Source organism: Anguilla anguilla, chromosome 11 (genome assembly GCF_013347855.1).
Source record: "Anguilla anguilla isolate fAngAng1 chromosome 11, fAngAng1.pri, whole genome shotgun sequence".
Taxonomy (NCBI): Eukaryota; Metazoa; Chordata; class Actinopteri; order Anguilliformes; family Anguillidae; genus Anguilla; species Anguilla anguilla.
The window spans coordinates 10,372,776-10,398,936 of record NC_049211.1 but is presented as its reverse complement, the minus strand read 5'-3'; the positions used below and the strand labels follow the sequence as shown (position 1 = coordinate 10,398,936).

At 43.7% G+C, this 26,161-nt stretch overlaps 2 protein-coding genes across 5 annotated transcripts in view; one reads left to right on the top strand and one right to left on the bottom strand.

Moving 5' to 3' along the window:
• The window catches only part of tp73 (tumor protein p73), a 43,374-nt gene extending 30,695 nt beyond the window's left edge, over positions 1 to 12,679 (bottom strand). Inside the window, exons 1-3 of one of the 4 annotated variants that reach the window (XM_035381361.1) lie at positions 12,560 to 12,679; positions 1,013 to 1,108; positions 378 to 516 (exon numbers count right to left, since the gene is read on the bottom strand). In XM_035381361.1, the coding sequence (XP_035237252.1) occupies positions 378 to 516; positions 1,013 to 1,108; positions 12,560 to 12,591 (267 nt within the window). In that variant the 5' untranslated portion in view covers positions 12,592 to 12,679. Of the gene's footprint in view, positions 1 to 377; positions 517 to 1,012; positions 1,109 to 6,283; positions 6,373 to 7,855; positions 8,190 to 9,712; positions 10,101 to 12,559 lie in introns of those variants that run through there. The other 3 variants (XM_035381363.1, XM_035381364.1, XM_035381362.1) reach the window with 3 other exon arrangements.
• wrap73 (WD repeat containing, antisense to TP73) lies at positions 10,768 to 26,020 on the top strand. The gene is made up of 13 exons (XM_035381370.1): positions 10,768 to 10,851; positions 11,676 to 11,815; positions 12,157 to 12,309; positions 12,698 to 12,814; positions 19,878 to 19,950; positions 21,052 to 21,155; positions 21,809 to 21,895; positions 22,352 to 22,486; positions 22,639 to 22,716; positions 23,012 to 23,117; positions 23,726 to 23,851; positions 24,676 to 24,867; positions 25,467 to 26,020. Exons 2-13 carry the CDS (start codon positions 11,747 to 11,749, stop codon positions 25,574 to 25,576), a joined length of 1,350 nt encoding a protein of 449 aa, XP_035237261.1. The 5' UTR covers positions 10,768 to 10,851; positions 11,676 to 11,746; the 3' UTR covers positions 25,577 to 26,020.
• The last annotated feature ends 141 nt before the right edge of the window (positions 26,021 to 26,161 follow it).

Genomic DNA, 26,161 nt, shown 5'->3' with positions numbered 1-26,161 from the left:
AGGGAAAAGAGGAGGGAATCTCTGCAGAGCGGGAGGGAAGAGGGCAGACAAAGCCAGACTGGCCAAACCAGGCCGCAGAAAGCCGTCGTCAGCCTCCTCTGTGACACTGCCCCACGTGCTGGGTCGGCCCCTACGCAGCACTGGCGATGACCGGGAACCTTTGAATGCTGGGTCAATGCTGAATGACGCCATTTTTAAAACAGAGCTGCTTCCCCCACATTGGCCTGATAATTATACCATCATCTCCCATAACTGAGTGTGATTACCGTTAGCTGTACTTCTCAGGGTTTTTTTAAACGACGTAACACAGTTATAATACAGACGTAACAGTTAGCACGATGGGGTTTGACAGACAGTTTGACGCCGCGTTCGCTCACCATGACGGACTCGTTCATGTCGCGCATGTGGAAGACGTCCATGCACACCTCGGCGCGGTCAGAGGGCAGGCTGGAGGACGCTTCGCTGTCGCCGCGGTGACCGCCCGGCGGGAGCTCATAGTAAGTGCTGTCGGGCTCCCTGCGAGGAACAAAGCGCGCACGTGAGACCGCCTGAAAGTCTTACCCACCCTCGCACACCGGTGACATCACGGCACAGCCCGCAGGGCCACTGACTTACAAATCCATGTGTGGATAACCCCCCCCAACCCACCCCCCATGCTTGGGGATTCGATTCCTCGGTGACACTCTCTGCACTGTGATACCTTTTCTATTTGTGACTCTCTACTCTTCCTGCTTGAATAAAGCTGGGGACCAAACATGAATCAAGTGAACTGTTCACTTTCCAGCCATAAAACACAACGTTAAGAGACCTGTGTTCATAAGATTGCTCCAGGCAATGTGAAGACGGGCAAAAAAAAAAAAAGACCGTCTCTCCAGCTTCTGCAAGTATAATGACAGAAGCCTGGTCTTCGACGTGCTCAAACTGCAGGTGTGTGTGCACGTGTGAGCATGTGTGTGTGTGTGTTTTGTAGAGGGTGGGGGCTGGGGTGAGCCTATGGAGAGCACGGACTCACAGGGTGCTCCACAAGTGCTCGAAGGTGGTCCCCTCGTCAGCAGCAGAGGGCTGGGACATCTTGGCCAACGGGCAATCCACCGACGGGCAGATCACTCTGCGGGAGAGAGGAACAGCATCACCGCGCTGCGCTCCACCCGACAGAACAGGGGCTCCTAACGGAGGCAAACATGTCAGCTGCAAGACCATTTCTGAGCTGAAAACATTAAACATCACAACACACTGGAGAGGAAACGAGCTGATGTTCAGCAGGTTCTTTGTGCACTAACCCCCCCCCTCCCACCCCCCTCCCCTTCCCTTCTCTTCCCTCCCCCCCGCACAAGTCAGTGTGATGCCCACCCCTGCCCCTTGGGGCATCTCTCAGGGCACATTCGCAGCGCTGCCAGGCCTGGCATGCCCAGACCTGCCCGGCCTGTGACCCGCCGGGAGCAGTGCCGTGCCACGGTGAGCCGGACTTCCTTCCCAACCTTCACACCTTCGCAGGAAGCCGGCTCCTCTCCCCAGAGGGACGGCTGCTGGAGGCCGAGATGAGGCTACAGGAAGGCGCGGCAGCTCTGACTCCAACGCACATCGGCGCGTCTGCATCGGCTCGTTCCGATTCGCTGCTGTATATATGGACGCGCTGCACTTACATAACCGCCAAGCTAATACGGGGAAAACAGAAATGGGACTACACTCCGATCGATGCATCTTCTGACCTCTCGTTTGACCTTTGCGTTTTGCGTCTGATCAATGCAGCACTTTCTTCTTCAATTTAAAAACACTTCTTCAGGCTCAGGGTTTGTATCGGTGCGGTCGTGCCCTTGGCGTATCTTTTAATTGCAAGGGCTCCCTCTTGTGGTTGTTGCTCAAGATGGAAATTAATTAAGTTGCAATCAGCAGTTGTCAGGAGCTATGAGCCCTCACCCCCATGTGATCAATTAAAAGACACCCTAATAGGGTGTCATCATATTTACATCTTAAGTAAAAAAAGAAATGTTAATAAATTAACAAGAGTTAAGCAACAATATTTAGCCAATAGAGTAGCCTATTTAATTGTTCATTGTCAGCTTTACATCCAAATCAACTTCATGCACTTCTCCAGACATATTAATCATTATTGTATGGAGCACTGAAACTGAATTTCAACACACAACAGAAAGGAGAACAGAACGAGAATTGTTTTCTAAGAATAAAGATGTAACAACAGATGTATGATAATCGATGCGCATAAGCACTGTACAGCCATAATACGGTGCACAAACAGAAGCCCCTTTTGTGCAGCTAAGTTTCAGTCTAAACTGTGTAATGCTGGTCAGTGGAAAGATTACAATATACTCTGAATTCAATCTGAATTGAGTGAACAAGACATTTTTCATAATGATGTCACAGTATTGCCACAGAGGAAATGGAGCACTGAAACGGAATTTCAACACACAACAGAAAGGAGAACAACGGAAACAACGATAACTAAGATGTATGATAATCAATGCGCATAAGCACTGTACAGCCATAATACGGTGCACAAACAGAGGCCCCTTTTGTGCAGCTAAGTTTCAGTCTAAACTGTGTAATGCTGGTCAGCGGAAAGATTACAATATACTCTGAATTCAATCTGAATTCAGTGAACAAGACATTTTTCATAATATTTTCATTTTTCACAGTATTGCCACAGAGGTATGGAGCACTGAAACTGAATTTCAACACACAACAGAAAGGAGAACAGAACTAGAATTGTTTTCTAAGAATAAAGATGTAACAACAGCAACAAGACGACTACAATCAATGTTATTTCAACAGACACCAAATATGATATGATTAATCCATACTAGAACGAACAGGAGTCAGAGGATGTCCTGGAAGCAGGACAAAGTCTGACGATTCCCAATTTTACACTTGAGTCTCGGATAAGAGCAAACCAATATACCCACAGAGCTGATAGCGGGAGTATTCTTTAAATAAGAGATCCCCTGCTTCCATGCCCTCTCTGGGTTACACCATGTGCCTGCTAGAGCGCTCTACACTCTGTCTGACGTCGACAGACTCTCATACTCTATTTGCACTGATGTTACCATGTCAGTTAATTTAGAGCTAAAATAAAAAGACAATACCGGGAACGCTATCTACAAAACAGGTACTGTGATATTGGAATGTCTCCTAGGAAGCAATCTTTTATTGGCCATGAGTCAGAGATAGCACGCACGTGTCTGTGCACAAATTTTCACCACCGTTTCACCTGAACCAGAAAGGGCTTACAGCATAGCATTTCATTTTCTATGAAAGTGCTTGTGACTGGCTGTAATACCGTGCAAAATCAAAATATTACTCAAGCATCGAAATCACAGCTAAGTAAATTTTTAGCAAGACACAATAAGAGCTGTGTGTTCTTTCCTTGCCTGAAGGTTTAAACTCTTTTGCGCACTCTCCAAAACCTGGTCAGAGTATAAACAAATGAAGAACCGTAAATGTATGTCTGTTTCTGGTTCACGTTCAGTCATTTTGACCCGGTAGCTCCACATCTCCAGAGACCACCAAATGCAGCAGAACAGCACACCAGAAATGTGCATGTAAAGCATAGGATAGGCTGAAATTCCAGCCTGAAGCTACAGAGCCACTGTACCGTATGTCTACATTTAAACAGTCATTGGGCATCTGTAATTTAAACAAATTAGTATCACATACACACATCTGCAAGTGAGGAATAAAAAAGTTACATCACTCAAACCTCCTGATCAAACAGATATGGAGTGTCACCATCAACGGACATGCAATTTGTGGGTTACAGTGGAACAGGCATCATAATCGCAGCAAAACTGTGTCAAGGGATGGTAAGACTTGAATATAAAGAAGGCTGCTAGACTGCTAGATAACTCCTCCTGACACAACACACACACACTGCTCCTATTACCTCTGTTGACTTGGCATGGGACTTCTGTCCTTAATAAAAACATTCCCCACTCAAATTAATTCACTTACAGGTGCATTGCTGAGCTGCCACAGGAGGGGACTTACTGCACTAAACTCAAGCTGAATTTATTTTAGATACCCTGCTTCTTCTTTTGATTTGCGAACACAGAACGCACAAATTACTTAAACAATGCTGGGCAAACAAACGCAACCACTTGAAAATATGAATATTTTTTAAAGGCAGAGAATTATTATTTTTTTAAATATGCCTCTGCATCCATGGTGTTAACTGGACAAGTAAAATGCTTGGAAACAACGATAACTAAGATGTATGATAATCGATGCGCATAAGCACTGTACAGCCATAATACGGCCCCTTTTGTGCAGCTAAGTTTCAGTCTAAACTGTGTAATGCTGGTCAGCGGAAAGATTACAATATACAATATACAATTTTCTTTTGTTGAAACAACACGGGGGACATAAACCTACTGTTGCAACTGCATGTAAGACATTATCTTTAAGAACAAAAACTGCAACAAAACTATCATCTTATATTTGGGATGAATTAAAATAATGGTGCCATGTCAGTCCATAAACGCTTAAATTTAACTTAAAGGTAATGGCCTGATGCTAAGTTTATGACTAATATGATAATGCACGGTACATGCACCACAGAGGTGATTTGATGTAAATTAGGTGATAATGATATGCTCTAAAAGTAACTTTATCATAATCATTTGAACCTCTAATTTAGAATTTAAATGTTCTATTTTAACCACAAATTTTCTGAATAATAATATTTTCAATAATTTGGATAGTTTGAAAGACACTGAAAATATTAGTTGATTTTGTGGACCTGGAGGTAATTATTTTGTCAGCAATTCTGGCATTAATTTGTTTTCCATTTTATCTGGCAACCCTCAAACACTCAATGCATTTCTCTTAACCAATTTAGATTTTTAATATGGATATAGCGTGTCCTTATTTTATTAAAGATGTCCGATTCAGCAGTGCTTTCATGCTATGTGTGTTCAGGTAGAGGAGTGGGTTGGTGATACTGTTAATGACAATATGACACAAAGTGATAAAATGTCACAATGCATTTTAACTTAAACCCAGACTTTTTTTTTGTTGTTGTTCTAACCGAAAGATCATGACTGTGTGTGTGTGTGTGTGTGTGTGTGTGTGTGTGTGCATGTACGTATGTGTGTGTGTGTGCGTGCGTGTAGCTTAGATCGGCTGTTAGATCAGACAGATGCATTAGTTCCCAAGATAGTATCCACTGTTATGCACTTCAGGGTTGCCAGACATTTCCAAGTTTATATTTTTCTACAACTACAGGAAAGTAACAGTTCCAGCACTGTTTCCATGTTCAAGGTATGTAATGAAGAGGCTTTGAAGCAGGAAGCCATTGTCATTACAGCACAAGACAGCCTGGGTTGTGTTGATGGACAAGGTAACTGTTTGCCCTTAAAAGAAACCTTTAGTGCAAAGACAAAGCTACCAACAAATCAGTACATTAACTGCACCAAAACATTTCTGAGAACCACCCCAGTCCACAACCCCCCCCCCAACACACACGTGCACCCACATGCATGCACACACACAGCTGAAAAATTATTTTACAGTTATATTACTATACAGATTAATTTATTACCCTGATGTTCTACAGTGTTTGTCCATTAAGGCCATTCAATTGCAATATTAAATCATATATTGCTATATTAAATAATGTCAAACCTATCTGCTGTCCGAGATTCCACCTGCTTTCAACGCGTCAGTCTACCACACTTTAAACAAAGAACGCATACCATTGCATTGAATATCATAGGCTATTCTACAAATCATCGGATCTGACGAATGCATGATAGTCATGTACCCACTTTTATCATGATGCAATTCTGGAAACGAAATTGGCGATCCAGAACGTATAATAGGCGAGTGTTTCTGGGACTACTTCAGGTAAATTGCCCATTCCAGCGTGGGAATAAAATAGACGTCAATAATCGTTTAGGACAGTGATAATCGCATGTTGCTCTTGTAGCATAGGCCCACGCATTTAAAAAATCTGAAAATTTTCCACTGTTGCATAACTTGCATAACTCTTAACAATGAGCTTAACATCATTTTTAAACGTTCTTTCCAAATATTTCAAAAAATGATAATTGCGCAAGTAAATCCCTTCTCTAACCCATTCTTTAACGTACAAAACTACTGTTGAAACTATTGTAAAATAATCCCATTCCAAAGGCTACTTCAAAATAGCAACGCCACAAGTACGCAAGCAAAACAAATCGCAAATCAAGCTTTGAGGATGATGGCAATCTTTTGTTCTAGTTTTACCACAGTGTTCCAACATGTCTTTGAAATTATTTATATAACTTACTCTTCTCCTCTTTCCAGACCACAACTGTCTTCTTAGTTATGTGACTGTGCAGGGCGGGGCCTGCTACTATAAAGCATACTATATTTACTAGTTCCAAGCATGTAGCGTCCCTAATCTCCCAGGCAACGCCATTGTAGAAGCAGAAACGAAAACTGTGGCAAAGGTTCGTGGATTTTTAGCCGGGACAGCTAGCACGCAGTAACTATCGGGATAGCAAGTACTGCGTAGGATCATAGATTATTACATAAATCAAGTCCAATCAGATGGCCAAGCACACCTGCCAATTATTGTAATACCAACCGGACAAAAAATTGAGCATAGGTTCAATATAGGCTATAAATTAAGCAATATGTGATGGAATTAAAAAGCGAAACATTTAATGACAGAGAAGGAGACCTCTCCTATAGCTATCGATAGATCTTTTATCAGTGGGATAAACCGAGCACTTAACCGGACAAGTCCCGGTTGTCCAATGGTTGTAACGAACAGTTATGGGGGAATTCTAAAATTATATTAGGCCAACAATACATGATGTCAGATTTACCTCAGCCACTACGTTAAATATTTCATCTGTCTTAGAAACGTTTTCTGCGCTAAATCAACATGGTATATATTGATCCCATGAATTGTACATTTTGACCTTCAGTGTCAATGCAGGGTCGTATTAGTTAGTACTGTGCCTTTTCTGAATTACAATCTGGTGGATGGCCCACACATTTATAAATGTATTAATTATAAACTTGCAGAAGGAATCAATGCTGTTCCATCCATTATTTATTAGCATATATAGCTTTTACATCTGAAGTTCTGTTTACAGCATCCACAGCTGATTAATAAACAGCACATAATTAAAAAGAATAATTTGCAGCTAGCTGTAGAAATTACACGAGGTGTTAGTGGCTTTCATTCTTCTTCACCTTACCAATTAGTAAAACATGGAGAAACAGCAGAGAAGATATCTGTTTGGGCATGTTCCCTGCAAAAATATAAATAAATAAACAAATAAAATGATGCGCAACCGTCTCTAACGCCAAAAATACTGTAGTGTTGGCTGTCAGATATTACAGGGCCAATAAAATGTGAAAATGATGTGCTGCACGTGACACGTCGTTCTCACTTCTGCAGGACACGATAAATCAGTAAATAGAGCTGCTGCAATGTCCTTTACGCATGGCAATATGAGCTCATTTTACTTTGCAAGAAAAGCCAAATTTGATCAAAATTCCTTTCCGAAGTTAAAGGCCACACCACTAAGCGAGAAGAGTTAAAAAAGAGACTGAAGGAGATCCTACATACATTTGAATCATATTTTCAAGCGGTTGCACGGCTGTTAAATTAAGCTCGTACTATTCCCGTGGTAGCAATCACCTCTAGAGTACAGAAGCTCTCACTTCGAGCAATTAAAAGAAGGCAATAGGGGGTGTAAGTGAAGAGAATTGAATTTCCACCTGGACACCGAGGGGACAACGCGGTGTTCGTTTGTCATTACTCAACGGGAAAGAATTTCTCCGATGGCTTAATTTCAGGATGCCATACACAGATTTAATAGACGAATTTAAATGTCACACCTACCGGGGCAAGACATGACAATCCACGAAGTTTAATATCCGTGCCCGGCATAAACTTTACGGAGGATTTTGGCCTACCTATATGCAGCAGTGGGTTTGCAAATGTAAATAGAATCGATTCGGAATTAACCGTAGGCAGAAGTGTTTGTCCGTATGAGAGGCGAAATCCGCAATTAGGCAATAGTACAGGACAATATCTGGAGTAAATTATATCAATTCTTTTTGCATGATTAGAGGATAAAATATTTTTCTCACAAATATTTTTGTATTCACAATTGTAGCCTATACATGCCTGTCAGAACCGGTCTGTGAGGCTGATTTACGAGTGAACTTGCCCTGTTTACGCCAGTCGTCTTTAAGAGCAAATTGGATTCACCTGTTCCCACCCATGTTAGTTACACCAGCACCCATGACAACGAGTATAGCTGCACAATACAAGTCATGCCTCCCACGGGTCATTACTTTCCCTCCCACGGGCATATTGGAACTATCTCTGCATAATGGAACACTCAGTGTTAAAAATTTTGTCAATCCACATTGTAAATTAATATCCATCTTCAACCAAACCTATGATTCTTAATGTCCAATGCAATAGCCTACTTGGCGTTTCCGCCACACGTGTTCACCGATTGTTATGATTATCACATCTTGATATTAAGAACAATTATGAAGGGGATTAAATACGTGATATGAAAAGCAAGTCAGTCAAATCGAAATCGAAAAATAGACCAGCATTTCAATAATTGTAAGGTGAGGAAAGTTATACACGAATATTAAAGTGGTCACAAATTAAAGTTTAAAATGAATCGCTCAGCCTACTGGTGGTAGTGTTATCATTGCTATTGTGAATACTGATAAAGAACATTATTGCTTTATTGCATAATGAGTGCATTAATAATAATAATAATAATAATGTAGGCCAACTTCTATTCAATTCCCGCTACACATCAGAACGTAGCTGCAGCTTCAAAGCGACTCAAAACTAAAAAATTCCAAAAAAGCCTACATACAAACACATCTTGGCGTTTAATATGTCTTTTAAAAAGTAGTAAACTCTTTCACAATCGAGCAATTTACTATATTGAATTTCCTTATCATTCAGTGCAGGATATTATCATTGTGTGCTCTGGCCAGTGAGACTCGATATTTCTGTAGAAATATTGATTTTCGTACTGAACAAGCCTGACCAGTTTAACATAAAAACAAAAATTAAACATGTAACCGCTTTCTGCACTGAAACGCAGAACACATTTAATCATACCATATGTATGTGAAAAAATAACGAATTTAATCAAATGAATTAAAATAGTAACAACACTAAACGTCAACATGGGCACTGAAATAATGGCAAATGATTAACTAAAACGATTCATGAGATGTCTTCACTTTTACTTGTACTATATCTTTTAACTGCAGTGCAGGTATTTTTTTGTAATAGTTAGCATATTTAGTGCATCTTAATTAGCAGACACATTGCTTTATGGCATGCAACATGACACAATGAATTGTCGAATTTTCGGAGCGATATCTTCAGGCTTTGTAAAAAAGAAATATTTTTTAAAAACCCGCAATTTAACTCTCAGGTTTTTTTTTTATTATCAACATTTCCAAATATTTTGTAGGCCTAATTTAACGTCAGTCAGCCTGCAAGGGAACCAAACTGGGTGTCCGCTTTAGGTTAAGAATGAAACGTATAGTAGACCTACACACACCAAATGCAGTCAGCCACGTTGAGTTTAAAAAACAATCCAAAAAAAAGAAAACAGATTATTAGATGGTTTGAAAAGGCTAATATGACAATAATGCAAAAATTAAGGCTGTGTTCAAAAGATTGATCTGTTAAAAAGCGATAAACACTTACCCAAAAACTGAAGTAGAGTTCCAGTTTAAATATGTATTCTGAAAATCAGTTCACTGCCGAAATAGTGAGCGCACTCAATCCTTAAATTGGAATGACAATTCTCCAAAATCGGAGAGAGAACGGCTCAAAAGTCAAGCCATCATGACGACTGGCTCGGTGAATACAAATCAGTCACGAGTAACTAAAACTGTAAGATATAATTTTAAGCATTTACTCTGAATCTAAAAGCTTTAACCTTTTGAGACGCCTTCCACGAATCCCTGCTTTGTTTGACAAGGCTTTGAAGAGTTTCTGCTGGGCTGAGGGAATTAGGGTTGAGTGAGGAGGTGTTAGCCGCCGTTAGGGCATACTAGAAGCGGGAAGCGTTTCGCTGTCTCGCTGGGGGGTCTTGAAGTGCTCGAGAATAACCAACTCGCGCACTAGCGGACGCTAACTGCCGTTCAAAATTAACCCAGTACAGTATAGGCTAGGCTGTATTTTCTTCCGGAATTCTGTTGCTACCTCTTTCTGCAACGCTTAACAGAGATAAATAAAATTACATTCTTATGCCAAACTAGCGAAGGCTAATACGTTTCTAAATGTATTTTTATTTGTCCTTTGTTTAAACAAGGTAGGCTATTCACTTGAGACAGAAGCCTCATTTGCAAGAGAGACCTGTGTAAATAAAACATAAATAAAACATAACATAAATAGTATATAATTAAATAATTAGCCTTCCCTCCCCGTTCAAATGTTCTTCACAATGACACCAAATTCTTAATTCAGAAAGAAATTGACGTCATGATGCATTTACTACGTTAGATGGGCCATTATTTGTTTATAATGAGGGTTTCATTTGAAACTTTAAAAATTAACTGATTGATTTAAAACGCATATAGGCTACATTATGATTATTAGGCTGTATTTGGTAGGCTATTAGACAAATCATAGGAAACAACACCGACAGTGAACGTAACAATTTTTTCCTAAGAAACCAACAAAAAACAACATTTCCCATAATGCCAAGCTAAGGTGACGAAAGGATTTTGATTGGATGCATTATTTGCCACTCAAAGCATCAAAATTGACGGGAGGTTAGGAAAAAACAAAGCAGCAAAGCCAAGTTGCCACCGATCAAAATCTGAAATATATGCAAGCAGGTAACGTTGCTATGTAAATATGTATTATATACAGCATATAGACTGTTTATTGTTTTTTTTTGACTCACTGTCTATAAGCGCCAATATAGTCAGTTAAGTTAGCAAGCTAGACAGGTAGCCAGCTAACATTAGCTGGAAAGGATAGCTCTCTTAGCTAGCCAGCTGAGTAAGTGCTAGTAGTATGTAGGCAAATACGAGATTACCTAGTTTAATAGCAAATGGTTCACACGGCAAGCAGGTGGACTTGATATTTCAGTCAAACACTGGGCTAGCGAGTGTGCTGACTAATTTAGCTAGCTAGCAGGCTAAGTTAGTTAATATTAAACCATGGCTTTCTGGCCAGATTAGCTACCTGCTCTTCAGTGTAGCTGGATTGCTAGTGCTAAACAGAACCACCTAACAGAAGCTTGCTCGCCAAATGTAACTTGCTAAATATACGAAGTTCTGTGACACATCCTACGAGCATACTTCTTCGCGGAAATCTTTTGTTGGCTAGCTAACGTGAAAGTTTGCTGCAGCTACGTCCGTTGGCATAGCAACTGCACTGATTAACATTCACATCAACAGTCATCTGTGTGTCGGTAAAACCGTTGTGACCCTAACCCTAACTGCCTTAAGAAAAGTGGGAGAAAACTAGTCAACGTTCAGTAACCTAAACTTGTTTTTTTTTTTTTTTTAAGGATAAAGGCATATGTTTGCCGGAAGGATTTTGTAGGACATCGAGCATTAACGGCAGCTAACCAAACAAGACAGTTGGCTGATTAGTTAACGTTATTTTGGCAACGTTAGATAAGTTGGAGCTAAGGTGTCTCTTGTTCTCCAAGGCAATGCCTATCTGTCCACAGCAGTGCAGCAGCGAGTGCTAACAGCGGGGTAATTTACTTGCATCCCGAATATGAATTTCTCGGAAGTCTTCAAGCACTCCAACCAACTGTGCAGAGTTTCACCGGATGGAAAATATCTGGTAGGACATAGGTTGTGTCATCCCAAATTTGAGAATTTCTTTAGCTAAGTTAACTAAGTCTAACCAAGTGTGTGTGCGTGTTTGTGTACAATGTAACGTTATGTATAAAGGTAATAAACAGCAAGTAGTTTGGATGTGAACACAATATTTTCAAGATGTGTATAGTTAGCTTGTGTTATAGTGTGCATGTCTTCAAAGGCGTAATATATCCTTTTCATTTAATTTATTTCTTCTGCAATAAGCCAGGCGCATATTCTTGTCCAACCTAAGATGTGTTCTGAAGTTGAAGTCAGCAGAGTGCTTGGTATGGCATTTTAATTTAGCACTTCTGTTGCTCTTAGGCCACCTGTGTTCAGTACCGGCTGGTGGTGCGAGACGTGAACACGCTCCAGATCCTGCAACTGTACACTTGCCTGGATCAGATCTCCCAGATGGAGTGGTCCTCAGATTCTCTGTTCATCCTCTGTGCCATGTACAAGAGGGGACTCGTGCAGGTACGTGCTGATCTCCCCTTCCCGCTGTGATCCGCGTGTATTTAAACATTTGTGCGGGTATCTGATGTAAGTGAACAGTTGGTGGACTCATGGGAAGTAAAGCCAAGCTTCCAATGTCGATAACTGAGAATAATGTCAGGTGCTAGTCAGTTGGATGAAAGGTGGACAATTGACCTTAAAGTTGGAAAGCTAACACTGAAGTGTTTGGAAGTTCTGAAGCCAGTATTTTAATTCGTTAGGGCCTTCTTACCTTTGCAGAGGTAGCAAGCGCCAGTCTTTCATTTTGCCTGTTACAGGTGGGATGATTTGAGGGTGGCGGTGCTGTCAGTGGCTCCCTTTACAGCACCGTTGAGTCTCTCTGTGTCTGAGCACAATGTCTCTTCTTTAGGTGTGGTCCCTGGAACAGCCAGACTGGCACTGCAAGATCGACGAGGGGTCGGCGGGTCTAGTCTGCTCTCACTGGAGTCCGGACGGACGTCACATTCTCAACACCACAGAGTTTCATGTGAGTGCGACAGAGGAGCAGGTCCCTTCTCCATGTCAACTGTTGCTGCCTCTAAGTAATTGCCTGAAAATAGCAGGCTCACCCATTCCAGCCTCAGGACACCCTTAACCCCTCACTGCCTGACTCAGGAGAATTTAGCATCTTTACTTGTTTGCTGGGATACTTAAATGAAAGTGTTGCTCAGCTGAGACACATCATGTCGATTCTCTATCACAATAAAAACCAGTCACTGCCATGTGATGTTTTCAAACCTTGTAGTTTAATGCATGAAGTTTAATATCGACGCAGTATTGTGATATGGAGAATATTGTTTTACAGTCAGTTGACAATGCCTCTGCCAGTTGTCCAAGTTAATTATTCCAGGAGACAGTTGATGTGATGGGTCATAACTTGTCCGCTTTAGCGTATATAGGTCACACATATAGTGCGGTAACCAAATAGCAGTTAAGCACATGGAAACATGTGAGGGAATGCTGTGCTGGCCACGCACATCTGCATTTTGTATTGGGAAAGGGCAGTTGTCTGGCATGCTGTGCATGTATGTGTGTTATGGTATCAGTGGGCACACAGCTCTGCCACGGGCTGGCCTGCCGTTTGGATTACGCTCAGGCACGGTGCCACAGCAGGAGTCGCCTGTCGCCTTAACTTGACTCCAGGAATCACTGACAGGTGCTGAGGCCGATTGCAACTGTGTCTGGGTATGGGGGGGTGGGGGTGGGGGGGTGGCATGGCATGTCTCACAAAATGAAAGGTTTTTCCCCTCACAAAATAGACAGAGAACTGGGTCTGTCACTTGTACTTCCTCTTGTAATGTAGTTACACTATCTGTGATGACGATGAGATTAGATGGATGAAAAATAGGGTCAGGAAGTTATCATTAATAAAAAGACTGCTGCTATTGTTCAGTTAGTGTGAAATTTGACAGTTTCAAAATTAAAGTGTGATAATCTTTGCAAAATACAAATGATATTGTTTTAACCTGAAGGTGTATTCACAGGGCAATGAATGATATAGGCTAGCAGTTCTAATACCAGTGGTACATTTACACCTATGAAATAATGATTAAAAAGGAAAACACATTTTCCCATTGTGGCGGGTGTAAGTTTTGGGGGAAGGGGGGTATCTTTCTGAGTGACAGTTAAATGCCCTCACCTTCACCCCCTCAAGATTTCATTAAGGTTCTGCCAAGCTGGTGTCCGTTTCGGGGTTCAGTTTCACGACTGCCGTAAACAGGATGCCAAATTAACTTGTTTAGGGACAGCTGCTGGGGTGGGGGGGGGGCGGGGGGGGCTCAATACTGTGTCTGTGTTTTATTTTCTTTACCAAGCACTGTAATCTGTGTGCACTGACAGTGTGGACTCATCCAACACGGGTTATCTGCTTGCAGCTGGCAATGCTAAATGAATGAGGATTTATAATAATCAGCCCAGATATGTTAGCTCGTGTGGGAGTCCAGGCAGGAGCAGCTTGGTTCAGCCTGTAGTTTAAGTAAGGACTCTAGTGTTAATTGCAGGGTTGACTCCAGGTTCCTGATGTCAACCATTATTGTACCTTTGAAGTCAGGGTGATGGACAGTGCACAGGGAATATATATATATATATATTCCTGGCATGATTGAGAATTTAGAATTTGATACTTCCCAATAATGAATGTCAGAAGACCATTATATAAAAATAGTAAAAGTCTGCTTAAATCCAAAAAGCAGAACGTATGTAATGTAAACACCTTAAAGCACATACATTAAGGCAGTGTATCCATATGTGTAGTGGTTGGTTTCCATTGCCATCATGTAAATAAGCTGCAAATGCGTACGTCCTATGCTTAATTTAATATTCCTTGTTGACTTTACTAATGTCGATTTACCTGTCTGGCTACCAAGATCAAAATGAAAACTTCATTAGTTAGCTGTTACTTTCTAAAATTCTACCTATTTGACTATTTGACCTATTCATGCACTATTCAATGTCAATTCAATGTCTTTTTATGGAATAATAATTTCTATAATTTATCTGTGTATAAAGAAAATAACTTTTATAAAACCTTATTTTAAGCTCCGTGTCTGTTCAGTTTATCAGGTTTATTTCAGAAATACTACAGCGAAAAACAGAAGAGATTTCAAATGCCAAATCTCAGTGGTTTCCTTTCAGTCTGTAAGTGTTGGCCTTGGAAACAATGTGCGCGGGACTCTTTAGCCAATCAGTGACTTCAACGTTAAAGTACAGAAACACACCAAAAAGCAGAAATGGTTTCCCTCCAGGACTGGAGTTTGAGATCTCTGCCCGACATCTTTCTTCACAGCTTCTGATCTGGAACTGTGCCAGATGTGGCTCAGATGTGTTAAGCAGGCTAGCACTGAAAATGCAACCTCTTTTATTAGAGTTAATCCATTTACTGCCCGAATGGTTATAAAACAGCCCGGAAAATATTTTCTCAAAGCGCATTAGGGAACTCTGATATCTTTCTAATGGTTTTGCACTTGTTGCTTAGAATCACATTAGCCCACTTGGCCAGTGGTTGTGGACTCTTGCTAATGCACAGTACTGGCTGTCCAAAAAAAGAAAATCTGCAGACCAAAGCGGTTCTTAGTTTACTGCTGGTGTGAATGGTCTGTCACCCTCCTGGTTTTTCCTTGACCCAATGTACCAGATACTAAGAGGAATTCTAACCGTGTTTTGGGAGAATGGGCTATGGTCATTTGGAAACTGCTTTGTGATATGGTATGCATACAACCTAATCCTTTGCTGACAGATGGGTCTATGTAAAGATATCTTGAAGTGCCACACCCATTCTCACGTACACAAAAGATGAGCAGACGACAGGGTTGTTCATTTTCGCACAGGGTAGATTGGGATGGCCTACTGCTGTTCAGTGTATGTTTTTTTTAAATCAATTGTTACCACAGCAGAAATTCATAATAAGGGAGATCAGGACTGTAGTATGACTAATAATGACTGATGATCTGTCAGTCAGTATGCCCCCAGGATGAGTGTGTTGTCTGAGCAGTTATGTAAAAGTGTAATACTGTTACCATTAATTAAAATATACAAAGGTATAAAAAGTTTTTAGAAGAAGCCTACAAAACACTATGTCGGTAGCTGTAGTAAGTTACCATTATTCTAAAACACATATGAGTAGATCGCGTTCACTCCCAATTTAAAATTTTGCATGTATGAGCAGAACAGCCGGGGTCACAATGAAGCATCCCTGGCTTCATTTCTTAAATGGATAAACAACAGCTGTGAAGGTCTTGAGCAGCTTCCCTCCTGGCATGGAGCGCTAGCTTCTCTTAGCTTGGGGTGGTGTTGAAGGTGTAGGTTTACCAGTGCAGGAGCCAGCCAAGATGGCAGGGGGGCCTGAAGAAGCATTTCTCACCTACTTCCTTTGCTCTGGTCCCCCAGTTTAGTGTTACATTGTGTCTGGGACTCTAACTTGCACCCCTCTGAACCCCCCTGTGCCCTAGGAGGAGATGGGGGGGGGGGGGGGGGGGGGGGGGGGGGGGGGGCACCCCAAGACCTGTTTGAGCTGTATTGACTGCGTTTCCATGGAGTTGTGCTGGGGGAAGGCCCAGGGTGCATGTGTGTGTGTGTGTGTGTGTGTGTATGCCAGTCTGACGGCAGGGCACAGCTGGATGGCCCAGCTCAGTCACACCAGGAGTGCAGACAGACAGCCCGCCATGCACAGGCACTGACCACAGTCAGGTATCCGTCTCAACTGGGTTAGTCTGAGTGATACGCTCTCCTCAGAGAAGGGATCAGAGGAGAGGGGTTCTGTGGTAGCTGGTTAAATGTCGGTAAAATGACAGTAGATAAGAAGTATTCGATGAGGTATTTCAGAGTTTCGTTTAACCGCAGGGGTACAGACAAACAGTACTAGGCATACCTATTTTATTTAGTATCTTTCCTTCAATTTTTCCACGTTATTCAGATGGGGAACAGAGAGGGTCACAGATAGATGGGGTCCCCACACTTTAAACCTTAGAGAAGCGGGAGGGAGAGCCCCCTTGTACAGTACTGCCGAGTTAAAACAAAAAGAACAAAGAAAAAGTGAAGAACATTAGATAAGACAATGATCAAAGAATAAATAGTTAAAACATTAATTAAAGTTAAGCTTAAAACATTTGTTAAAGTGATTACAGAAAAAAGTGCAGTACAGAAAATGGCAAGCGGGGGAATTTATATTTGGGTCGATAGGCAGCGATTTTCAATATTGCAGTGCGCACTAATGTTTTGTTTATTTATTGGAATTGATGGACACAGCCCCACTGGTTGATGTGAAGCAGCTGGATCTTAAACGTGAACAGAAATTGCGATCGGAGACTTTGGGGTTGGATCTGAAGGCCCAAACTAATCAGCATCACACTGGTGTCTATTCTGGATAGCCAGTGCCACCTGAGCCACCGTGAGGGAAGAAAACAACACTTTAAGCCCATCAGTTGGGTTTTTTTTTTTTGCAATGTGGCAGGATTTACAGTGACTGTCACCTGCCCTCCATAGACACACCATGGTATTCCTGCCATTCTAATGTTAATGTGCCGGCAGTCCTGCCGCTGTCCCTCAGAATTCCAAACGGTGTTCATCAGCGGGAAGCATTTCTGCACAGAGACACTCGATATGTACGGGTAATTGTTGTCCACTAAGCAATAGTTTGAGTGGCAAACCATATTTGATTACTTAATTTCAATGGCCTGAATGACCTGACTATTACTTTGAATTGAGAATCTGACTCCCTCCCCCCTCTGCATTACTTTCCTTAGAGTTTGCGTGGATTTTGGAAAACGGCCCCATGGCTGTGATTTAAAGCGAAACCCTTCGTGCAGGCAGGTGGCGCATCCGAGTGATCTGCAGTGTCAGACTACACCAGCAGGAGCAGAGCACACCAAGGCCACACGGAGGCTTGGGGGCTCCATTACACTCCACTCTGCCAGTACACAGAGTCCATGCTTCTCGGTACAAAACCTTGCACGGTTTTTTTGGCCGGAGGGCCAGACCAGTTTAGCACAGCATTTGACAGCATTCCTATCTGTGTCTGATAAACAGGCCGAGGACCTGCGTATGCATGTGCGTAATATTGGCTTACTGTACGGTACACTAAAATATGACAGCCTTGCATGTAACGCCACTGCATGGCCGAGATAAAACACTTCCTCATTCGTATTGCTTATAATGACCATCTCTAGTTACAGTACTAGCATGCATAAGAACTTTGAGATCTGTGAAGGCTCCTATATAAATTACCATCTCTATTATTAGTAATAATTTCAAGAAACCTTCACAAATATTTTGTTAAAGGATTGTAGCTATAAATTAAAAAAACTGTGTAAACAGCAGCAACTCCCATATTTTGCTCCAGTTTCACAATTTTAATAGGTTTTGCTGTATCCCAGTCAATGGAATGGTCTCTATATCTGAAACTCATACTGTACATTTCATTGGAGTGGTTCAGAGCTGCCTGCATTGAGGACCCATGCATCATTTCCAACAGTGTTTTTAAAAAGATGTTTTGGCTCGTGTGTACTTTTAATCAGGCCATGCACTTTGGGATGGGTCCAAACAGGTGGAATAGGTGTGAGCCAATTGGCCAGACCTATTTGGGCATTTACACAGTGCCATGCTGCCTGGTCGGTACAGACTCTGCCCTTTGGGATATATCGGTCCTTTTAATAAGCACCATGTAACAAATGATCGCATTTTACAATACAGGCGGCTATTTGAGCTGCTTGCGTCTTGGCAGGGGCCTCTGAGCCCTTTGAAACCAAACCCACAGGTATCTATATGGACTCTCTCCCCATCCACACTGAGCAGTGTCCCAAGGCCTTGGTGTTCCTTGAAGCATCTCAGATCACAGCCCTTTTACAGAGCAAGATGGCGCCTGGCATGTGGGTTGTGCTGCTGAAGGCCGTCCCAAGGCTGGATGCCTTGTGGCATGCCAGCACTCGGCCTGTCCTTCATCCAAGCAGCACACTGTGCATTAGCCTCTGTCCTCCACCCTGTTCCAACTGAAAGGATGTGTTCATTATTGCTGACCAGGCAGTGATGTTCATGTCATTTGGAACACACGTTGGTCAGTCTGTGTGTGTGTGTGCTTTGTGTGTGTGTGTGTGTGTGTGTGTGTGTGTGCGTGCATGAGTGTACGTGTGTGTGCGTGTGTATGAGCATGCGAGTGTGTCCTAGCAGTGATCTTTTTTGATGCCACCAGATGGCACTCTGTACTCTTGCGCTAATGATTGATCCTCCGCGTGTGTGAAGCCCCAGATCCTCTTATGGGTTCCCCAGACCCCTGGATCTTATTTCGGGCCCCGCTGTGAGGGCTGGGCTCTTAGGGCTGGGCCTGGTGGCCGTCTGCCTCAGGCCCCTCGCACTAAGTGGGTCAGCGCGCGAGCGAGCGAGACGCAGGATTAGCTCTGGCTGACGGATGAGCAGAGAGCGTGGTTAGGCCTCATTAGGGGCCGGTTGATTGAGAGCTTATTAATAGTCCCGCTGTTAAATCACAGCCGCAGGGTTTAGGGCTGGACTCCTCATCTCCTCATGTACCGGGTTTCACATAGCAAGGCGCCTTGCACCAGTCAGGGGGCCACACTTTCTGTGGTCTGTTGCTGGGCATCAATTGTATACCTCTCAATGTACACCGAAAATACATTGAATGTCAATTTGCTCAGTGATGTTCATATTGTACCCCATATAATGACACCAACTTCTTAATTTTATATTTTTGATTAATGCTGTGTATTGATTGTTTGCAAATTGCTATGCTTTGGTAATATTTACTGGTTTTCATTCAAATAAAGATTTTAGAATTGAATTGCGAGAGAGAGAGAGAGAGACTGAGAGTACCAGAGAGAGAGGGGACCCGGTTTTGTCCTCAGTTTCCTCCTGATTAATGGAAGCTCCGGACGCAGACAGGAATGCGCCGGTCGTGAGCGCGGTGGCGTGTGGGCGTGAGACCATGTGCATTTCACAGCGCAGCCTCGTGGAGGCCAGGCGCCGTGTGCTCGGAATGCCATCGCCCACACACACCGCAGTGACTCTCTCTCTCTCTCTCTCTCTCTCTGTGCTTCCCCCGACAGCTGCGGGTCACTGTCTGGTCCCTGTGCACCAAGTCTGTGTCCTACATCAAGTACCCTAAAGCCTGTCAGAAGGGTGAGTACCTGCGTGTGCATGTGTGTGTGTATGCGTGCGTGTGTGTGTGTGTATACGTGTGTGTACGTGTGTATATATGTGTGTTTGTGTACATGTGTGTATACGTGTGTGTGAGTGTGTATACATGTGTGTGTGTGTGTACATGTGCGTGTGTGTATATGTATGTGTGTGTGTATACATGAGTGTGTATATGTGTGTGTATGTGCATGTGCTTGTGTATATGTGTGTGTGTATATGTGTGTGTGCGTGTGTGTGTGTGTGCGCGCGTGTGCATATGTGTGTGTACACGTGTGTGGATACATGTGTGTGTGCTTATAGGGAGGCACGCAGGGTCCAGGGAGACGCAGGGGTAGGGTAGCAGCAGTCCTGCTGCTGGTGAATCATGTCTCCTGGCCTGTGACCTGAGGGCTGGACCCCGCGCTGCCAGCCAAGCACTTGTCTGCTGACAGCTGCAGCTCTCTGTATGAATGCTGCATACTTATAAAACTTATCTGTCAGCATCTAGCAAAGTTATTGGGTACCAGTGTCCTGCGTGGGACAGAGGCTTCTCTTATCCCCATTGTAAAAATAACCAAGCCACAGCATTGACATGTAGGTAAACTAATGCTCTGACCTCTCTAGGCCCACTTTGTATTAAATACCTGACCTCTTTTCTCACATATTCTTCTGAAAACACCAGCTTTTTTAACGCTTGCAGGTTCTGTTTGTGGCAGAAACCCAAACAGTGGTGGCTAAGTAAGGAAGCAGACTTAAATATCGAGCCCACTTCTGTTGCTCCATTAAACGAGCTGCTATAATTGGTCACGTGAATGTCCAGCTATTTAATTAGGAAATATACACCATGTGCCTTATGCTAGACTGGGGCCATACCTCTGACACACATACAGGTGAAGGAAGCGTGCTATCTTACAGGTGAGCAGGTCACGGACGCGTGCTTTAAATCATATCCATCACGCTGAGATATGGCGCATACACGCAGACACAGTGCCGGTTTATGTCAGTGTTGTAAAGTGAGCCTGGGCCTGGGCTGTTGGTGCTTGTTTAGGGAAGGCCAGTGGGCGGATGTGACCCTTCAGTGTGGTGCGTGTCTGCCTCTCACAGGGGTGGACTTCAGCAGGGACGGGCGCTACATGGCGCTGGCCGAGCGCCGGGACTGCAAAGACTACATCAGCCTGTTTGTGTGCGGAGACTGGCAGCTGCTGCGGGTGAGCCTGGGGGGAGGGCGCCGCGGCCGGGAGGAAACGCTCTACGGACAGCTGCCGCCCTGCATAACCCCACCCTTTCCTTCCTCCCTGCGGCGCTGCCGGCCAATAAGGGCGCATCGAAACGCAGTCAGGAAGGACTACTTCTGCAATCTCACACGCATCTTCAAATACGTAGCCTTCCCAAAAGCTTAGCTGTTATGTAGGCTGTTGCTCAGTGTTTAGTAAAACTGTTTTCACGTCCTTATTTCTGAAATCATGTAACTTTTTCACGTCCTTATTTCTGAAATCAGTATATCTGCAGTACCTCAGTGTCAGTTATGATTGTAGTACAGAGCTGTAAGTGATGGGGAACACGACGAGATAACCAATCATATTAAAGATCCAATGTGTAAACTGTCCCCAGTTCCACGTAGCTCTCTAAAGGAGGACTCGTTACTTATTGCTGTGTGGGGATTTCCAGTGTATACGTTCGATACACATTGAAAAACGTGCTGTGTTAAAAATAGAAAGCACGCCCATAAGCGGCCAGCTGTAGGAGGCGAGCGCGGCGTCAGGTGGCTTCATGGCGTTCTGTGTGGCTTCACCCTGAGGCAGCTGGAAGGTGGAGAGCGTGGTTATGATGTCATGACTTTGTTCACTACTGTTCCTCACAGCATTTTGAGACAGAGACTCAGGACCTCAGTGGGCTGGAATGGTCCCCTAACGGCTGTGTGTTAGCTGTGTGGGACACCTGTCTGGAGGTAAGAAACCACACTGCAGTCAACACTGTGACCCCTCTTAGACCAGGAAGAACGCATTGAACTTGAGTACAAAGGTAGTGATGTTGAAATATTAAAGGACAAACACACTGGGCATGATAGCTACAGTTTAAAGTGGGTTTATAGTAATGTTTGTTATGGGCTCTTTTATCTCCCTGTGATTTCATGCGGAAATTGCTGCTATAACCTGAACCAAACAGAAGTAATTGGCTCACTGCAGTTTTTCCACTGTCATTGTCATATGAAAAAAGATCTGCTAGGATGCCTAATGGCTTTTTGATAGAACAGCAGTGGAAAAGAATTATCTTGCCTCATCTTTAGCACCTTTCAACTAGCAGACCTTATATTACAGTGTGTGTATGTCTATGTACGCGTGTCCTTGTACGTACGTGTACATGTGTTTATGTGCAACTGTTTGCCTGCGTGTGTGTTCTCCAGTACAAGGTCCTGCTGTACTCCTTGGATGGACGCCTGCTCTCTACCTACAGCGCTTACGAGTGGTCGCTGGGCGTCAAGTCCGTCGCCTGGAGCCCCAGCAGCCAGTTCCTGGCCATCGGCAGCTACGATGAAAAGGTGGCTGGTGCCGCTTTGCATTATGGGTAGCAACAAGGCCTGTGCTTCACTCATTAGATTAGCGCTTGCTTTCTTCTCCCTGCCTGCTGCCTTGTGACTGAAATGCTCACTGCCTTGTCACCTCACTGACTGTCTCCTCTTAACTGGAACAGGTACGCATTCTCAACCACATAACCTGGAAGAAGATCACTGAATTTGAGCATCCTGCGACCATCAGCAACTCAAAAGCAGTAAGTAATTACTGCCACAGGTTTTGTTTCTGTTGTCATGGGTGTGATGAATTTTAATAAAAATTTAATGAAAGTATTTTTTAGGCAGCGAGCCATGTTTTTCTCTTAAAGTTAATGTACGATTTACATGTGCTACTGCAGTTCCAAAATGTGTTGTCATGATTTAAAAATTCCCTGGCACGCTATTTGTAAAGATAGCAAAAGATACATGCTGACAAATTACAATACAGATATTATATTAGAACAGCTCATACGAAAGGAATGTCAGTGATTGTTGGCTGTTGTCTGTGATCAGGTCGTTTACAAGGAGGTGGAAATGCGTCCAGCGCTGCCCAGCGATGAACTATCCATCCACCAGCAGCTAGCCATGCGAAGCACCCTCTTCAGCACGCAGAGCAAATGTGAGTGCAGTCTTTCACAGCGTGTGTCTGTTCCCTAGTGATAACTAGATGTATTAGCTTCGGTTGCTATTATAGTGTAAAAGCAACCTATCAGTATTGTTGATCTTGGGGGCACGACTGCATAGGCATGGGTTGTGGAGGTTGAGCACATTCCCCCCCCCCCCCCCCCCCAAGTAAAATGTTGCAAAACACATGCAATAAATCATTCTTCTGAACGTTTTGATACACAGATGACCTTGAAATGACCTGCCATTGCCTCTGCATTGAGGTGCTTGTGTTCAGTGCTGCGAGCAGCAGTGGCTCCTGCATGAACTGTCAGGCTCTTAGCGCAGGTCACAAGACTAACAGGAAAGCGCTGGTTAGCACACGCCGCGCAGCAGGGTCACATGAGAACACAGTAAAACAGGACGTGTTTCTGTGGTGGTGGTTCTCTGCTGCATACCAATAGTGCAGGGTTGGGAGGGACCTTGGGTGTTTTGCTTAGTGTATGCAGATATTTTGCTAAAATACAAAATAACCTTTATCATTGATTATAAAGAATATTGTGTGTGCACTGCATGTAAATGTCTCGTGTTGGCTGATGGATATTCTCCTCTGACCTGTTTTAGATGAGATCAGTCCACTGCCTGTCCAGGTTCCTGTGGTTAAGCCTGACCCTGATCGAGCTAATCCCAAAATCGGGGTCTCCTCCATGGCTTTCAGCTCTGATAACCGATACCTGTCGACCAAGAACGGTAAGCATCCGTTTAGTGACATCAGAACCCACAGGCGAATGTTAAAATGCCTCTGCTTGTCAGATGAGTTATATGAAATTAATCAGGGCTGTGACCAAAATAGTGATAAAGCAATTTATCGCAACTTTGCACATGCTGGTCCATGTATGGATACAGTAATTACCGTATCAGCATGATTCTGGCTTTTAAAAATGAATTTATTAAATATGCACATTTCTGTTACCTATTATGTGCTGTTTTATGAGAAACTGTTGAAGCGTGAAATCTAAATCTAAGCATTCATAACGGTTTCAATTTCTTTTGTTTCTGCATTCTATAATGAAATGTAATGGGTGGGAGCTCATTGGACTTGTCATTTTGTGTCATTTTGTTGCCCTGGGCTGGTCTTTCATGGGTTCTTTAAGAACCTTAACTGTTCACAATAAATAACTGTTGTTATTGTTCAAAATCCACACACCCATGTGTATCGCGATATGTGTTGTATTCTTCCAGTATTGTCCAGTATATCCAGAATTGTATTGTATTGTCGCGAGGGACTGTTAATACCCAGCCCTAGTAGGCAGCCAGGAGAAGCCAACGTGCAAAATGCTAAACGTTTGTTCTGTAAATACGAGCCCTGAGCTAACTGGAATCCTTCCGGGGTGGAAGCAGCCCCATGCCTGGGCTGATCCAGGGATTATGAGCGGCTCGGTGCTGGTGCCGCTGGGACATCCTGGCGCTGGAGCCGGTCGGGCAGCCTGGCGCTGCTCTGGGCAGCCGCGGGGGTAGGGTGTCAGAGTGAGGGGCAGACCTGATGATCCTCTCCATCGCGTGCCCGTCCCCAGACAACATGCCCAACAGCGTGTGGGTGTGGGACATGCAGAAGCTGCGGCTGCTGGCCGTGCTGGAGCAGGCGGGCCCCGTGCGCTGCTTCCAGTGGGACCCCCGCCGGCCCCGCCTGGCCCTCTGCACCGGCAACGGCAAGGTGTACCTGTGGGCCCCCGCCGGGTGCGTCTCCGTGCAGGTGCCTGTGGAAGGTAAGGACTCCCCCTCCCTCAGGGCGGGCGGACAGTACACGAGCAGCAGCCCCCCTTTGTCTTCCTCAGATGGAGACCGAATCGTCAGAAAAGCTTTAGGGCTTAATGGTGTAACTCACATGAGCTACTGCTCTGAACCCATCCGACTAGTTTCCCGGCCCCATATTGCTTTTTGACATGACGTAAAAATTTGGGTACTGTCAGCTTGAATTCGTCAGGTATGAGATAATTCCCCTTTTCCTCACTGCATGGTGCAGTTATGAAATGACTGCAGATCAGTTTCTCTGCAGTATAGACAGATAATTATACCAAGATTCAAGATCCATTCTTCAGTGCGTGAAATCAAGTGGACAGTTGGGAGGACTGATCTGGTCGGGAGCCCGTATAGTCTGCGCTATCATCCGATCAGTTGTCAGTCTAACCTTGCTAAGTGCAAGAGGGCAAGGCCAGCCATGCAAGTGGAGCTCCTCTCACAATGAGGTTGAGTCACTGCAGAAAAGCCCTGACCAATCAATCTCAGATGCACTAACCAGAGGGAGAGATGAGTGTGTTCCTCACCAGGCTGCCCATGTGTGCTCTCTCTCTCCCACTACCGACAGGTCATTTCCAGGTCCTGTCTCTCAGCTGGCACTGCAGTGGGGACTCCATCATCCTGATGGGAAAAGACCAGCTGTGCCTCTGCTACCTGGAGGCAGAGGTGGTGAAGTGAGTGGAGCCACAGCCTAACGTTAGCGGCGCGCAGACTGTTAACTGCACATGCTGGGGTGGTTCAGTGTCATAACCCCCCCCCCCCCCCCCCCCCACAGCTGTGCCCGCATCGCACCACTGCACTCCTGATGTTTACATACTGACAATGGAAAGGCACTGGTTCACTAGTGGACCATTTACTACTTTTTAAGACAAATGATCACTTTTGCACTTGGAAGAGGGGTCAGCATTAGATAGCTTCCTAATGTAGCACTACACTGATGAAGGGAGTGGGTACAAGCAACCGTTTGCTTTTTCCCCAGTTTGCAATTGACCTCAGCTGAGAGGTGATTTCTATCTCTGAAAATGTGCTGATGTGTACTTTTCTATGTATATATGGAAGGTTTTTATTTTTTCTAGAATCACTGTTGTATTTTTCATTAAATTTTGCTAAGATAATAAAACATTTCAGTGTTTTATTTCATTGCTCAGTTATAATCAATGGCCTGTCAAACATTTGGTCTTCATTTTCTATGTGCAAGTAAACACTTTTCCTTCACAAACTCAGTTTGGCAAGGTTTTGCTGAACCTACCAAACTGTTTCTGA